Raw genomic sequence first — 18,100 nt, forward strand, 5'->3', positions numbered from 1 at the left:
GTGCATTCAGAGGAACTAAGGAGACAAAAACTGCCTTTTGGAATAAGTCTCTAGGTGTAAAATCTATCATCTTTCATGACAACACATCATCACACAAGAATATGTATGAAACTTCAATGAATCTATCAATCAAAAACAAGACTGACCTCAAGCTTTTCAACAGAATTTTTAAACTGGAGTTAATGTTTTCCATACATATGTCCATACTTTTCACACAGTTGATGAACGCATCATGATTCAGTCTGTTTTTCAATCTTAGTCTATGCTAGCAGTGTAGCTGTGTTAAAAAATGCTCTACCATTACACAGTAACATTAAGACACTCCTTTCTGTCATCATACTGCATTCTTGCACCACCCAGTCATACACACACAAATAAAACAAAAGCTAGTTAGCCTCCTTACCCAACAATCATGCATAAATATAAACATTCAGCTTTAATAACCCTCAGACTAAATAACTAGTTCAGTATGTGCTTTAACAAGTCTATTAAGTCCATCAGATACGGGCAAACATCATTAGCCAAGCACTGCATGCGAGAAATGGGTCATATGACAGCTGTTATTCACATTATCGGGGAACTCTTCCAACATCTGGTCTCTAAAGGCTAGTGACATCATCAGAAGTCAACAAGAAATCTCTCCATCCTTCATTTTTGAACACTTTCCAATAGAACATGGTGAAGAACTTGACTCTTATGTAAGAGGTTTCCTAGTCCATGTGCAAAGTAGAGCTTGGAAAAATAAACAAAACACGATCTAAACAAAACTGACAACAAATGCTGAAATCAGCAGTGACAAAACATGCTAAATTTGCAACTGACCAAAACTTTTCATATATATGCCTTCCTGAGTAAATATTCAATGAAGTACCCAGACTTGGTGCAAAGTACCTGTCAATAGGTTTAAGAATGCAAGCATTTGTATGAGAAAATGAACAACACAAAAGAGCAAAAAATACACAAAAGAAAAGTTTTAATTCTGATCATGCTTGTACTTACTGAGGTCTCTCCACTTCTTTCTTTGTGTGCACTGCGACTTCTGCGAGTTCTGATTTGGGTAAGCGGACCATCAGCAGAACTTTCCATGGGGGCAGATCTTCGACACATACTCCTTGAACGTTTCTACAAAATCATAGAAGGGGCTAGAGTCAAGCTTCTTTAAAGAATTCAAAGAAAATGCATTGCACCACAACTGGGGCTGACACAATTTTTGACCATTCCAAAAAACAGTTTTCAGTACCAATAGTTGTGTTGTTCTACCATTCAAAAGACTAATGTCACTACATTGCTAAATACAACACACACAGAGACTATACAGTGGGAATGTGTGCGCAAACATCTAGGCTAGGGTGTGCTCTTCCTCACCTGTTGTACTTTGTCACTGTGCGAGGCACGATTCTCTCTCTGTCCCTGGGATGCCAGCTCCCAGTTTGGAGTCCATATAGGATCAGTGACAGAGAAGGTTACAACCTGACCAGTGGGTACTAAAGTCTCTTTCTTAGCTAATTGCTTTGTGGGACGATGAACCAAAGTTCCATTTGACCTCATATCCAAAGGTTCTGAGGTCCAGCATCTCTCTGGGGTCAGTATAGGTGCTACAGAGGGACGAAGACAAATTTGTGTAGTCGAAAAATGAGTTTGAATTGTACCAAGACATGGTTGTGCAGACAGCATAGGAGTTTGAATTGGTCCAAGACCTGGTTGTGCAGTAAGCATAGGAGTTTGAATTGGTCCAAGACCTGGTTGTGCAGTCAGCATAGGAGTTTGAATTGGTCCAAGACCTGGTTGTGCAGTCAGCATAGGAGTTTGAATTGGTCCAAGACCTGGCTGTGCAGTCAGCAAAGGAATTTGAACTGGTCCAAGGCTTTGTTGTGCAGACAGCATAGGAGTTTGAACTGGTCCAAGGCCTTGTTGTGCAGTCAGCATAGGGGTTTGAATTGGTCCAAGACCTGGTTGTGCAGTCAGCATTGGAGTTTGAATTGGTCCAAGACCTGGTTGTGCAGTCGGCACAGGAGTTTGAATTGGAACCATGGGTGGTGCAATATTGGGATGCAGTACAAGAGTGAAGATTGGACTCATGGAAGAGGCTGAACTGTGTGTCAAAATGTTAATTGAACCTCTATCCTCATGATGCAAGAGTTGCTGCTCAGGGCCACCAGGTCTGGTGCTAACTGGTCTTCTGGATCCTTCCATGGCTGATACCCAAAGAGGCTCATCTACAGCCAACTCTGCTTTAGTATGTCCCCAAGAATTATGTGGATGCTGAGCACCAAAGGGCCAATCTGAAGTCTCAATCAATGAGTGTGTTTGTGGCCTAGGTCTTTCTGCAGCAAATGGCAGTGAATGAGACTGGGACTGATGCAGAATTTGAGGTTGTAGAGGTGGCGGGAGTTGAGTTAACAAACGTTCTGCTGGAGACGGCTGGAAGAAAGCCTGGGACTGAGAGTGAAACTGGGACTGAGGAGGAGACTGAACTTGAGATGCTGTTTGGGGTTGGAGAACATTTGGTTGTGTGGCCTGTGGACGAGCTTGAATCACTTTACCAACACTTCCTGACTCTAAACCTCTATATCCATTTGAAGAGAAGGTATCAGGTTGGGTTTGACTCCTGAATGAATCAATATCTAAGATGCCAGGTTTGTAAAGTTCATTAGGATGAAGGGAGGGCTGCTTCCATCGGGCTGTGGGGCTATTCTCATGGCTGTCTCGACCAGTCCTAAAACCAAGAGACACTGTATCGAGATCTAGAACTTTTGGCCAAAGCGGAGATGTAGGTATAGCCTTCTCTTGCTCTGTCTCCATCTGATGCCTTTCTGATGCTCTCTGCTCTTCAGACAGCTTTTGTCTGCCTTCTCGCTCTTTTTTTGACCTCTGTTTCGCTTGCTGGAGTTGCTTTTCCCGCTGTCTATGCAACTCAAAATCAAGAAGCTGTTGTCTCTCAAGCTCCTTGATCCTCTCAAGTTCTTCTAGCTCTTTCCTGGTCTCCCTCTCCTCTGCTTTTTGTCGCTTCCATTTCTCAATCTCCAGCTCTTTCTGTTTCTGTCTTTCAAATTCTTTCTGCCTTTCAGTCTCCCTCTGTCTTTCAATCTCCAGTTGTCTCTCCAACTCTTGTTGCCTCTCAAGTTCTCTTTGCCTTTCCAGTTCTCCTTGCCTTTCCCACTGTCTCTGTCTTTCCCTCTCTTGCTCTTTCTGTTTCTCAAACTCTTGTTGTCTCTCCAATTCTCGCTGTCTCTCTAACTCCTTTATCCTCTCCATCTCTCTTTGTTTTTCAACTTCTCTCTGCTTTTGTTTTTCAATTTCCCGTTGTCTGTCCAACTCCAGCTGTCTCTTTCTTTCTCTCTCTATTTCCTTCCATTTTTCAAATTCTCTAAGCCTAAGCCTCTCTTGGTCAAGCATTCTCTCTTTCTCTAGTTCAAACTCTTTCTGTCGCTGCCTCTCAAACTCTCTCTGCTGCTCTAGTTCTCTTTCTGCAGCCTTCATTCGCTCATATTCAATTTGTTTCTGTCGCTCCTTTTCTCGTTTCTGGAGTTCAATTTCCCTTTGTCTTTCCAACTCCCTCTTTTTCTCCCTCTCTTGTTCTCTTTGGCTTTCCAACTCCTTTTGTCTCTCTTTCTCTTTCTGTATCTCAATTTCTCTAATGTTCTCCCTTTCAATTTTTTGTTTCTCAATCTCTAAATCTCTCTGTTTCTTTATTTGTTGCTGTCTTTCCAATTCCATCACCTTTTCAAACTCTACTAGTCTTAGTCTCTCTATTTCCATTTCCTTGCTGAATGCTTTTTGTCGTTCCCTTTCTTGTATTCTTTGATCGGTTCTTGATCCAGTGTCATTTTTATGCAGTTCCTCTTGCGAATCTCTCTGCATTGCAGCTTCCAATGAAGGATTTCTTCTAAATGGAGCAATTGGATTCTGAGGACCCCACTGCCCTGATCTAACAGTGAAATCATCAAATGGAACCTCCTTCATCCCTCGTTTAAAGCTCCCTAAGATTGCTTCCTCTTCCACTCTCTTACCTTGATGCACAGGCTCTTGAATCTGACCAGTCAGAGCAAAGTAAGTGGCTCTAGGTTTGTTCATTTGTTCTTCGGCTTCTAGCATCTTAGGCCGTTTGGGTGCTGCAACTTCCTCTCGTTCCCTTTCTCTGACTCTTTGTGCTTCTAACTGCTTCTTTCTTTCTGCTTCACTGTCTTCCTCCTCTTCCTCCAATGCTGCTGCTGCAGCCATGTGCAATTCTGTCTGCCTCTGTATCTCTTCTTCCATCTTTCTCAACATCTCTTTTTGTTGCTTAATCTGAGATTCAATCTCTCTGTCTGCCTCTGTGGCAGTCCATTTCTGTAATGCCCCTACTCTGAGGTAACGTGGAGTGGCTGCTTCATCCTTCAGCAGGTTATTTATTTCATAGGTAGGTCTGTCCTCTTTACTGTGAGGAGCTGATCGCCGAGAACGCAATGTATGAGCTCTGTCCTCAAGGGAAGCAGTTGGCAAAACCTCACTAACAGCATGGTTCTCTCCAAACAAAGCCACAGTGTCAAAGACATGCTCCACACGTACAGGGCTGGAAGGAGAAACTGGTTCTCTATAGGTTGCTTTGACCAAACTACCAGGATCATCATCTTCAAGAGCTTTAAAGGTGTTATCTTGAATACGCAAAGAGTGGTTTCGCCTGGGCATGGGTTTAATTGTGCTTTCCTGCTGTGCTCTTGGGTCTTTTGAAATGTTATCCTCCATCATTTGAACATTATGCCTTTCCACCACATGCTCGAACATAGAGGCTCGTACTGTTTGCACTCTGTCACTATCAGAACCAGAGTTGGTAGGCAAGTCTTGAACACCTAGTGATGATGATTTCCTGTTCTCTGGTTTGGTGAACTTCCATTCAATCGTGGAGTTATCAAACTACAAAATGATATAAAAAAAAATCAATTAAATATATTTTACATGATTTCTCTTGCCACTGATTCCTTTATTTGTCTCAGTTACTTTTTAATGAGTAAGCAAGAACACAGAACTTGGATTGACTTTCAGACAGACAAGGTGAGCTCTGTCTGCAATCCTTAAAGAAGCAGCCTTTGACAACCCACATGTGTAATTATAGTTTTCACTGATAGTTATGGCATTTAGAGGTAACATTTTCTTTGCTCAGATATGAGCTATCATTACAGTGGGCGCCTGTGTACATTATGTGTATTACATGACTGATTTAGAGGCGCATTTTGAGAGGGAATAGAATATTTCTACTCCAAAGGGCAAATCATCCACAGAAAGTATGCAATACAGACTCAAGTTATTATTTTACCAAGAAGGGTATTAAAAAAGATAACAAAAAAGAAGTACAAGATAGTGACAGATGAAAAAAAACTGATATGTGAATAACTGTACTACAAAGAGGGGATGGAGACTGAAGCAAGCCACACCTTCTGTGACATCAGAAGCGCCTTTTTTAACCTCATTCAGGGCTCTGTAAAATACTGTAAAATAAAGTGCAACCCATTTTTTTAATTTTACATAAGTGTTTGTTTAACACAAATTATATTTTATTCATCCCATTAAAAATAACATTCAAACTGGATCATCTTATTTTTAAGTGCATGTGAAATGCCTGAAAGTCATTAAAAAGTGCTTGAATTTCTTTCTCAAAAGGTTGTACAAACCCTGAAATTAATGATATAATCACAAATAAAGCTGTTCTGAGCTCAGACAAGTTTGTTTGCGTCACAGTCCAAGCTGATAAACTGTCCGCGCTGCGCTGCTGAAACGTAGCAGGTGTTAGTTTCACTTTCATTTGTTTTTATGCAAATTTTCTCAAATGCAACAAAAATAGCAACGCTTATGAGTTGGACCACGCAGTGGTTGCGCCAGTGCGATCGCTCACAAAAATTAGTCGAACCGGCAGAAAGAATGGTCACAAAATGCAACCATTTGGTCGCAGTCTGGAGCCCTGTAATTTGTTATTGCTCTATTCCTTTCTCTCTCAAAGTAAAATTTCTCTTTTTGTTTTTTCAAGGGTAATCAACTTTTATTTTGGGGCTGTGACCACAGTAGGAGAGTAACTGTCACAAATGTCAAAAAAGGTTCTTTTCAAAAGTATTTTTCTATTCATGTCAATATATTGTTTAACTTTATCAAACATGTGACTATCATAGAAAAACTGTCAGGGTAAGAACATACAAATACAAAGACTTTTTGAGAATAAAGAGCTAAACATTTTCTGTATGCAGTATTAAAACACTTGTATGTTTCCTTATTAAAATCATTAAACAGGGCCTTCTGCCACAAATGTTTAAGGAAATGGAAAACAAGCAATTACAGTCAGTTCACTCAATTTGTGAAAGACTTATCTCAATTATAGTATACTCTGTTATCATTTGTAAAAAAAAGATTTTATGGAAAAAGTAAACTTCTAAATGCAAAGCCTACCTAACTGCAACTTGCAAAGATGCTTTGTTTGGGGCAGTATGATTAATAGCAGTGGTTCATATTCCCATACCTTTTTGTTGAGATCTTCTTCAACCTGCCGAGGGCCTTTGAGCTCATAGGAACTATGGCTTTCAAGATCTGCTTCAAATCTGTATACAAATCAGATTATTATAGCTTTATTATTATATTTTCAGAGTAAAGAATGTGAGTCATGAAAAAAAGCAAATGGGCATTAATTATGATTTCTGTACCATCCAGCTGTAAACGTGTACTACACATTTTTGAGTACTTGGGGGGGGGGGGGGTATGCGAGACGTAATTACACATAATGTCAGCACAATATACATAAAGAAATCACTTATGCACATAATGTAGATCAGTCATAAAATGCTTCCTTTGTACTTTCTTCTTTTTTCAAGGCGTAAAAGAGATGTTGCATGCCACATCTATTTTATTCTCACAAAAACCATTGAATGTCATAATTACAACTTATGAAACTCATTTGTAAAACCCAAAGGCAGTAAAACTACTGCAAAACTGTGCATATTTAAATATTATAGTACATAGATAATATTTAGATTACCTCGGTAATGAATGTTGAAAACCACTGGACTTTACCTTTTAGTGCGGTCAGATACTAGGGTACGTGGCTTATATTGTAGCTTGTGGGGTGGTGACAGTGTAGTAGGCACTTCTTCGGTCAGTTCTTTGATTCGCTGTTTCACCCCCACTGCTCCATCAGTATCAGAGACAGACAGCCCTGGTGAGCGAGGCTCAGTCCCTGGAGTATCCACACGTGCCACTGAGAAGGAGGAGGAAGAAGAGTCCAAAAGCAGACTAATGCGTCTCTTTATACTGCTACCTCCTGTATCCTCCGGTTTAGAGTCCTCATCTTTTGATTCAATCTTTTGAGTCCTTTTCTCAGGCACAGGGATCTTATTTGACCCTTCTGCCTTTATAGCACTGTGTTCTTTCTCTTGAGTCTTAGCTCCAACATCCTCTGGCATTTGAGGAGTGTTTTCTTTACAGTCCTCCTTGGTAGGTTGCTGGTTTAGAGACAGCCCAATTGACTCAAACTTTGAGGTAAGATCAGATGAAAGGGGTCGTCCTTTTGTCCAACGAGGAGCAGGGGTAGGGTATACAACCTGAGAGTCAGACATAGTGGGGTTTTGGAGGAACGCAGCTGAAACCGGTCTGGGTCTTGAACCTTTAGATTGGGGGCGAAGAACAGTAGAAGAACATTCCTCCTTGGCTCCAGAATCCTCTTTACTGTCCTCATTATTCAGACTGATCTCTGAGAGAAAGCCCAATGATTTAGCACGAGTGATTGAACGGCCAGGCTGTTTCTTCCGAGAAGCAAAAGGCCATTCTGCATCAGGAGTGGAGCTCTGAAAATCAGTTTTGGGTCGAGCTGGTGAGGCTCCAAAGCTTGTTCTTCTCAGCACATCCCCGGTTTGGGTTGTTCTAAATTTGCTGGAATCTGTAGAAGCGATGGTAGGTGCTGGTTTAAAGGCCACAGGTTTGTTTGTTTGCCCGCTGGGCTTCGTTTTAAAGGCAGCTGGTACACTGGGTTTACTGGCTGGCTGTGGTTTAGGTTTGCTGGGCAGGTCTGGTTTGGAGGAAACTGGTCGACTGGGTTCAGGTTTTGGTTTTGGTTGTGGTTTAGGAGCAAGAATGGGCCGTATAGTGGGATTTCTTTCCACAGTGAAAGGTTTTGGGGTGAGTCTAGGCTTGGGACCCGGGGCAGGTTTATTAGGCTCAGAGGGAAAAATAAGTGGCCCCTGGGTGCCACCTGAACTCTCCATCAAGCTCTTGTTGCTAGAGTCTATGAGAGGGCTAAGGTGCAGACGACTTCCAACCACACATGGCCGCCCAGCATCAACCTCCACCTGGGCAGCCATCGCACCACCTAAAACAAGAAACAAAAGAGATCCAGAGTTAGCTAACAAAATTTTACATTTTTTTCTGACAGAGAATAAATTGCAGATCACTAGGACTTCAGTTTGTAGAAGGCTACCCTACACTGTCAGGTATTAAACTGTATCTGGCGATAGATTACTTTCTGCACTCAATTTGATTGTCACCAAATCTCTTTGCTGCTAATTTGTATAAATCTAAGCTCGGTTTAACACTATTTTACTGCCAACTGTCACGTGCTCTCATTGGAAATGATATCACGTCGACTTATCGTAGCTCAATGCTGTCAGTGCAAACCCTCCTATAAGTTTGCAGGAAAAGTGTGTAGTCAGTTGAAACCACTGACCAGTCTAAAATCCAGCATGCTGAGCAGAATCTCTGCAGTATCGTTTTACACCGCAAACAAATACAGTGTTCTCAGAAATGTTGCTGTGGTGGGGTGTGTCTATGAAGCTGAAGAAAAATGCTCTCTAACCCTTTTCCTCTCCTCTGCTGTGGACTTTTGTCTTGGCAGATACAGAGCTCACAAGAGCACTTCGAATGCTTTACTGACACATCATTAATCACGCCGTGAGAGTGCGTGTGTGTACGGCTGTATTAAATCAGCATGATTGGACATTACCCAGAAGGGAGGGATCAATTTGCTGAATTAAGAGTCCAGACAGAGACCGGGTCTGTGCATAAAAAAAATCCTGCTACTACAGGCAAACACGCATCGAACAAAAGGAATTCACAGGAGGATCCAAAGAGCCATATTTGCTAATGCAATACACATGTCACTCTTGGAAGCTGTGCGCTAATACAAACACGTGTTCACACTTAGATGGGCACGCAGACTTTTACAACACGGACACCCATTTTAATCAGAATGCAAGAGCGTTTCATAACACATTCACATGCCTGTGTAAATGCACATGCGTTTGCCATGCTTCCCTGTGCTGCTATTAAATTGTGCTTTGTCTGCAGTTTTCCAACACCACAATAATAACTCACCTGCTTGGCTGTCAACCGTCTGCAGTGGAGCCCTGGTTTCTGTGGTAACCGCAGAGTGATGTCATATCATATGTAGAGGAGGCGGAGCCAGACTCTGTTGCAGGGAACACAGCATGGTCAGACACAGTTACTTCTGCACAATTAAGGTATTGGTGTCCTTTGTAATTTTGAAGTCTCCACACATGCACACGCGTTGTCAATGCTAGAGCTTTTTGAAATTTTTGAATATCATAATTGAAAAGTCAAATGAGAATGTAACAAAGTCTTTTGAGACACAGCACAGACTCAAACACACAAACACGTATCCAAAATCTACACAATTTTTGCAACATGCAAATTAGACTCAATCAGTCTCTTTTACAAACAAATGAACACACAGAAAGCAGACAAACAGATTGAAGCAAGATATTTACCAGCACGACTGACCTACATCTACAGATTACCAAGCAAACCAAAACATTTGATACGTCTCCCGTAGTGAAATCGTAGCTGTGTGGTTGCGCAAGGGGGACAGAAGTAGTGACATGGAAGAAGGGGGACGGCACACAGATGAACAGAAAGAGGGAGAACAACTGTGAAGGAAGGAAAGGAGGAGGATCATGGTCTAAATGCACTGACTGACAGTCTCTTGTTTACAGGAAACGACTCTGCAGCTGGAATGTTTAATATCTACAGCTTCAAAACTTCAGCTCCAGAGTGTTTAGGGAAGTCGTTTCTGGCATCTCGTGGAGACCCATTTATACACAAACATGATATAGCCATTAACCTAGAAATTTCGAAACAGATCTTTACACCTCTGTGTTAATGTTAGCAGTACTTACGTCACACTGCAAATCTCAAAACTTGGAAGACTCCTTAGTAACAGCAAATCTTATGCCTTAAACACTAAAGTTCTAAAAGTTATACGTGTCTTTATAAAAAGTTAAATTTAGACAATTAAAAGAGTAAACCCTTTTAGATTATATATATATATATATATATATATATATATTTTTTTTTTTTTTTTTTTTTTTTTTCCTTTGGTAGTGAAAAATATGACCCAGATATTTCTTATAGTTTTTCCCCACTATAAAGAAGAAATCACTGTCATTCAATCTATATCTACTCAAATATATTAACTGTACTATATAAACCAAATTGTGTATGGTGATGGGCAAGCTTTAAATATTTTGCCAGCAGTGCTACCATATGTTTTTATATAGCACTAAGTGCAAACCTTTCCCACCATGTTGTGGTCAAATTTTTGGCCTGACCTTGGCCATCAAACCAATACAAAAAAAACAGAAACCACACTAAAAACAACATACTGAAAGTCAGCACCACACAGTCAAGCTCTAGGAATGGCTATAAAAATGTCTCGATCAAATCAGATTCCAGTGGAAAGATAAACAAGAACACCATCCTCAGGCACTGCATTTGCTGTCCAAAGAGCGTAAATTAACAACTGTTTTTAAGAAGAAGCTGGCAGAGTTACTACATCTATTTCATTTGGTTTAATTTCATTTTTATTTACAGGAATGCTAAAGTGTTGGAAAGTAGACAAAAGAGAGGGGTAGTACCTGTGCATCACCCAGGTCACTTTTTACTCCTTTCAGTTTGTGACGACTGGGGCGGGGCCGAGGGACGTGGGAGCGAGGCCGGTGGAGTGATTGGAGATGAGCTACACCTGTTCGACCCGCCGGTCTCGAGGCCCACGGAGGAGATGGAAGGATATAAAACTGGAGCGACGACAGTGAAGGACGAGAGAGGACCAGGCCTGGGCTTTATTTTAGGTTTTGGTTTTATTTTGTGCGCATCAGTCGTCCGTGAGGGGCTGATGCGCTGTTTTGTGTTTATTTTGATTATTAAAGTTTTCATTTTGATTGTCCGCCGGTTCCCGCCTCCTTCTTCCCAATGATTATTAAGGTTTAATTCATTACACAGTTTCATTTAGATAATCAAAGTACAAGGTACATGCTACTGATCAGTGAGCACCATGACATAAATCTATCATCATAAAAATGAAGTACTTTCTTACTGAGCTCATGTTACAGTGATTGTTGCCAGTGTTGGGAAAGTTCACTTTCTACATGAACTAGTTCAAAGTTCAGTTCACAAATTTTAAAATGAACTAGTTCAGTTCATAGTTCAAACTAGAAAATTTTGAACTAAGTTCACAGTTCCAAAAATGAACTAGTTCATAGTTCTTTTTTTCCATATGTTGCTGCGAGCTATTATTTTTCAAAATTATTGCAACAGCCCATATAGAATTACAGACAGCAATTATTTTATCAGTTTTAACAATGAAGCTATGCGTCAAATTTCATCTTCATATCCAATTTTGAATCCTTATCCAAACCAGGGTTTACATTAGCATTGAAGGGACAGCATTTCACAACCTAGAGTCTTTGTCCTAAGGCAACACATTGTAACTGTGTTAAATGACCATTGTTAAAGACAAACTTGATGAGTGTGACGACAAAAAAATATTTATATACTATATATTCAAGTGTCTAGAAATGGCACTTCTGCTGCTGAATTTAACTTTAACTTCAGGATATCAGTTTCAGTTTAACATTCAAAATGAAAATTTGTTGATTTACTTATGCTCAGACCATCCAAGATTACTCATTTGTAGATGAGATTGTTTCTTCAATGGAACAGATTTGAATAAATTTAGCATTACATTACTTGCTCACCAGTGGATCCTCTGCAGTGAATGAGTGCCATCAGAATAAGAATCCAAAAATATCACAGAAATCCACAAGTAATCCACACCACTCCAGTCTATCAATTAACATGTTGTGAAGTATTATTACAGAACTGATAATTTGGCAAGAAGCGATGGTTTAAAGTTAAAATGCCTTAATGATGAATGTTTCTTACATAAATGCAGCGTAAGCACGCTTACCTTCAACAAGACATTCATTGATGGACTAAATCGTGTAGATTAACTGTGCATTACAGTGATATTTTTCATCCGTTTTTAGGGTTTTCATCTTGACGGCACCCATTCACTGCAGATCCATTAGTGAGCAAGTGATGTAATGCTACATTTCTCCAAATCTGTTCTGATGAAGTAACAAACTAATCTACATCAAAATCCACAGGCTGTCATGATTGCAGTCCATTAAAAATAGGCTAAATAATAATAATGTTTACTTTTAAATTCTTGAATACAATGGAAAGCAGAGACATCTTGTACTTTCACTCTAGTATGTTTAAGGTACACTCTTAAAAATAAAGGTGCTTAAAAGGTTCTTCAGAGCGATGCCATAGAAGAACAACACTCTGAACCTCACCCTCTTTCCAACTTTTGCAAAGAAAATCTCTGAGCTAAAGATAATTATAAAAAAAAAGCCAAGTGCTTAAAAGTCAAATAAAATACTTCTGTCCTTAAAAATAAAATATTTTAGGCCATAATTGAAAATAATTTTACAAATGGTAGTGAGCACATGTGATTGAATGCATCAGTTTTATAGATTTACCATTTTTCAACTAACCTGGCAGGAATCCAAATCAGCAAGGACCAAGTGATTGCCCTAAAGCCTTTTTACACCAGTTTGTTTCCTGTCTTTTTTTTCAGCATGTGTGTGCACAACTGGCACTCTGGTTCAGCCAGTTTTGCAGAAGGAAAATAATTTCCATGCTCGACCTGAGCAACAGCACTAATGAATGAGCAGGACTGGCAGGGCTTCAGCACACACACATGAAGCTTATCACCTGAATACACAGATGACATCATTCAGTGTATTTCTGTATGTAAATAACCAGCAGAAAATCATTTAAAGCACACCTGTTAGGAAAAACCACTGGGAAAGTGGAGTTCACAAAGAAAAATGTGAATACCAAAAAGTTAAAGGATGCCGTATTTGGGTGAACTGATTAAGATTCAACTGAATTTACTTTGATCAACCACATACACTTAAGTTCGAAAGGGATACTCCACCCCAAAATGAAAAGTTTGTCATTAAGCACTTACCCCCGTGTTGTTCCAAAACCATAAAAGCTTTGTTCACCTTCAGAACACAATTGAATATATTTTGGCTGAAAACTGGGAGGCTTGTGACTGTCCAATTGACAGCCAAGTAAATTACACTGTCAAGGTCCAGAAAAGTATGAAAACATTGTCAAAATAGTCCATCTGCCATCAGTGGTTCACCCGTAACGTTATGAAGCGACAAGAAAACTTTTTGTACGAGAAGAAAACTAAAATACCAACTTTATTCAACAATTTCTCTCCTCTGTCTCTTCCCACATCACCGTGTAGTGCCATTTTGGAAAACACCTGCCAAACGCAAACTGTGTACGCTCTTCTGTGTCAGACGCGCTACAAGGACTTTCATACTTTTCTGGACCTTGACAGTGTATTTTACTAGGAAGTGTATGGGACAGTCACAAGCCTCACGGTTTTCATCCAAAATATCTTAAACTGTGTTCTGAAGAAATAAGCTTTTACTGGTTTGGAACAACATGGGGGTAAGTGATTCATTAAAAAAAAAAAAAATTGGGGGTTGAGTATCCCTTTAATGTTTATTAAAAAAGTCTCTTGTGCTCACCAAGGCTGCTTTTATTTAATCAAAAATATAGTACAAAGAGTAATACTGTAAAATATTTGAACATTTTTAAATAACCATTTTATATTTTATATTGTGATGGCAAAGCTGCATTTTCAGCAGCCATTGCTCCAGTCTTCAGTATCACATGATCTTTCAGAAATCATTCTAACATGCTGATTTGATGCTCAAAAAACTTTTCTTATTATTATCAAAAACAGTTGTTTAGGATTATTTTATGAATATAAATGTATTTGAAAAATTTATATTTTATAACATTATAAATTTATTTAAATTCATTTTAGTTTAATTTACAGCATCCTTGCAGATTAAAAGAAAAAACTCTAAATTAGTGGTGCTAAACATTTGAATGGCAGTGTTGATGATGCCGTCCCCTTTAAAGTCACTTACTGTATGCAAAATGTTTCAGTACAGAAGAAAGCTGACTCAGAAACGTGTGACACATACAGTGTCACAATGTTACCAAGAACAAAATCACTGACCATAACAAAAGATCTACAGTTTGACTCACTGTAGAAAAACTTGATTAACAACTACCAGAAATAAACGGCTACAGTAAAACTCAATGCTTATTATGACTATAATAATAGTTATACTAATAAATAAAAATATTTTTTTATAAAAAAATAAAAAAAAACAAGCATCACTCCACCACAATGAATGTACACTGTAAACTTAAGGATACAAAATCATTTACAGAAACGTAAAGTAAACCCTGTTTCCATCCATATAATGGTGAAACGAAGCACAAAGCCCTTTAAAATGCAACATGGTTGCAGTGGGGGGGGGGGGGTTATTATGGTCACTATTATGGTCCCTTGCTAACAGTGTAAGAACCTTTCTCAAGATTTTCAATTTTGTTTTATTTCTATTGTTTCACAAGCTATTAACTTACCTTAATACTAATTCCATAATACGTAATTTTTCCTGAGAAAACTTCAGTTTTGCTGCAGTAACAATACATACAGTAACTATGGTACTTTGGCGTAAATTATGGTTAACATGGTATATTTTGTAATGGTAAGAAAAGTAAATAGCTCGCGTGTGAGTTTCTTTGTTAGCAGACTTGACTAGCCTGCTTCTGTATTCCCATTAGTCTGAAGATCAACATAAGCAGCATGACATAAAACAGGTAAACACAAATAGAAGCGCAACTTTTCACTTTACGCACATTTTCGTCACCTTCAAGCAGCCGTCTGTATCCCACCTGTGTGTGAGCTGTTTGGGGTCTGAGCTCAACCCTCGCTGCTGTCTGTCGGGACACACCGGAGCCAGCGTCCTGTCGATCGCGGGTTAACGCTCGGCTCCACCACCGAAGAGTCGCTCTTTATTTAGCTGCAAAGTTATATCCTGCATGAATTGCACCGGAACACCATTCCTCACACCTGTAACGTTACCCCCGGATAAACTTTAGTCTTTCTATGAACACTATCACAGGCTGGTTCCCACAAACTTCCTGAGAGAGCCGGAAGGCGGCGTGGGATCGCATTGCACGGAAGGATGGAGGATTTGTTTTGGTACGCCAGACTGGGACAGTTTAGAGGGGGAGTTAGTCCCTGCGCCCCCTTGTGGAGGATGATCAAATAGACCAAGACAAACTGGACTCGATAGAAGGGATATTGGTCACGTGACAACGTAAGAGTTTTCAGTTCCTTTAAGTGTGTGTGTGTGTGTGTGTGTGTGTGTGTGTGTGTGTGTGTGTGTGTGTGTGTGTGTGTGTGTGTGTGTGTGTGTGTGTGTGTGTGTGTGTGTGAAGTACGAACGTGACAGCTCCCCCATATATAGTCAGGTAAGACAAACTGCAATAGATTACTTTACAAAGGCGAACACATTTATATACAGGAATCTTATCATGTACGTTTGATTTAGTAATGAAAATAGCTAGTTGTAGGCTATTATATTAGCCCATACCTAATATACTAAGTCACTGTAATGTTATTTCAAAATTTAAATGCATTGTCGTTGTTTTCATCTTTTAACAAAACGACAAAGTAGGCTATATGGAATATAATAAAATCAAAATAATTAATAATTACATTTTAATAATCTTTTTTTCATGCTTAAAAGAAGCACACACATTTAGTACTATCATTCTAATGACAAAAAAATAATAATAATGTTGAGATAGTGATAAACTGGGACATTGTGTGTGTGTGTGTGTGTGTGTGTGTGTGTGTGTGTGTGTGTGTGTGTGTGTGTGTATGTGTGTGTGTGCTCTTGTTTTTGTGACATATCAGGACACAACTCTGAATAATGACATGGGTATGACACAGGTATTACAAGGAGAGGGTGACTTATGAGGACATAACCCATGTCCCCATTTTTCAAAACGCTTATAAATCATACAGAATGAGTTTTTTTTTTTTTTGAGAAAGTAAAAATGCACAAAGTTTCCTGTGAGGGTTAGGGTTAGGTGTAGGGTTGGTGTAGGGCCATAGAATATACAGTTTGTACAGTATAAAAACTATTATGCCTATGGAATGTCCCCACTTTTCACAAAAACAAACGTGTGTGTGTGTGTGTGTGTGTGTGTGAATGAACCATCTAACATTTTTTCTTAGTTGAAAACTACAGTAGTAAGCTAAATATTAAATTAGCAACATTATAATGTGTTATTGTGTCTTTACAGTAAGCGACAATGACAGTATCAGTAGCCAGTAACGTGTCTTACCATATCACATTTCTGACAGAAACCACGAATACAAAGTACTGTAGGATGGGATGAGAGCATCCAGTGATAAGTGATTCAAGTGACCATGAAACAATCCAAACAAGTGAACTGAGCACAAAGGAACTACTGGAGTGTACGTCAAAACATGTACATAGTCACACTGTTTTATTCCTGATCTATTATTTCGCCAGCACTTATCCAACTAATACTAGCACTTTTCCTTTTCTTGACTTTCATATAAAAAAAAAAATAAAATAAATAAACACCCTGGCTATGCATTCTGTACTAGACTAACTGACTAACTGAGACTTGTCATGGCACTTGTATACTGTTGTTGTTCTCTCATTGCCATGATGGTCAGAGGCCAATGGGCAAATTTGGCCAGGATGCCGAGCTCACACCTATACTCTTTTCAAAAGACATCCTGGGATTTTTAATGACCACAGACTGTCAGGACCTCGGTTTAACGTATCTGAAGGACGGTGTAGGATCCACACAGACTGCAGGGTGAGCATCCCCTGCTGGCCTCACTAACACCTCTTCCAGCAGCAACCTAGTTTTCCCAGGAGGTCATCACTGGTCTTATTCAGAGCTAAAGCTTTATTCTCATCTCAAAGTGCTGCTTACTCTCCTTGTGGAGAGTGATGATGAATGTCAGTAGTCTTTCCCATAATTGTGGTTGGATGTTCTAAACTAGCCCAATAGGTACCCAGTATTTATACTCAAAATTGATCAATCTAATCAAACTCAAAAAGGAATATTCAAATTTTTTGAGATACTGAATTTTGAATTTTCCTAAGCTGTAAGTCGTAACCATCAGAATAATTGTTTAAATATATATTTAAGTTTGTGTGCAATGAATCTAGAATGTAAGAAAGTTTTATTATTATTATTATTATTAAATTATAAAAAATAAAGACCTTTTCCATGATATTCGCTTTTCTTTTTTCTTTTTTTTTTGATCTGTATATGCTCAGTGAGACCACAAATCAAAGAGATGTCCCCTTGCATTCTTCATTAAATAATGTCAAAACATTTGGAATGTTTCACATTGAATATCTGTTATTTTAGCCAAATCTTTATTCTAATGCTTTATGACTTCCATGCTTTAAAACATGGCTGAAAGTGCACCTAAAAGTGAATTTGTTATTTTAAGACACTTAAATAGATAACTTTGCTTTGATGTTTTACTTCCTGCTTTATCAGTTTTGTTCAGTCATTTTAATGATTTCTTTCCGTTTTTGTCTTCTTCTACTTCTTTAACTCAGTCGAAGTCTAGTAAACCTTTCTACTTAGAACAGTAATTAAAATTGTGCCATAACAATCAGGTAATACATGTTATGTTGTATTGTCTAACAAATATAAATTCCTTTCATAAAATATTCCTTAGTTTTGTGTATGTTAGGTGAGTTTGGGCAGTTATTTTCAATTAAGTTTCAGTTGTTTTCCATTTATTTTTAGGCTGAATAATGAGTTGAAGTTTATATAAAGGAGACCTAAATCTTCCCTAAACAATTCTTCACCTTTTGTGGTGGATCATGTTTTCTCT

General features: G+C 39.0%; 1 protein-coding gene across 4 annotated transcripts in view; it reads right to left on the minus strand.

The window, feature by feature from the left end:
• LOC132097570 (calponin homology domain-containing protein DDB_G0272472-like) overlaps positions 1–15,428 on the minus strand; it is a 40,744-nt gene extending 25,316 nt beyond the window's left edge. For 2 of the 4 annotated variants that reach the window (XM_059503369.1, XM_059503365.1), the window contains exons 1-6: positions 15,063–15,428; positions 9,325–9,418; positions 7,033–8,323; positions 6,485–6,563; positions 1,366–4,893; positions 1,000–1,122 (exon numbers count right to left, since the gene is read on the minus strand). In XM_059503369.1, coding sequence (XP_059359352.1) covers positions 1,000–1,122; positions 1,366–4,893; positions 6,485–6,563; positions 7,033–8,315 — 5,013 coding nt within the window. In that variant the 5' untranslated portion in view covers positions 8,316–8,323; positions 9,325–9,418; positions 15,063–15,428. Of the gene's footprint in view, positions 1–999; positions 1,123–1,365; positions 4,894–6,484; positions 6,564–7,032; positions 8,324–9,324; positions 9,419–15,051 lie in introns of all 4 variants that reach the window. The other 2 variants (XM_059503367.1, XM_059503366.1) reach the window with 2 other exon arrangements.
• Positions 15,429–18,100: the final 2,672 nt, after the last annotated feature.

The sequence above is a fragment of the Carassius carassius genome, chromosome 21, assembly GCF_963082965.1.
Source record: "Carassius carassius chromosome 21, fCarCar2.1, whole genome shotgun sequence".
In the NCBI taxonomy this organism is placed as follows: domain Eukaryota; kingdom Metazoa; phylum Chordata; class Actinopteri; order Cypriniformes; family Cyprinidae; genus Carassius; species Carassius carassius.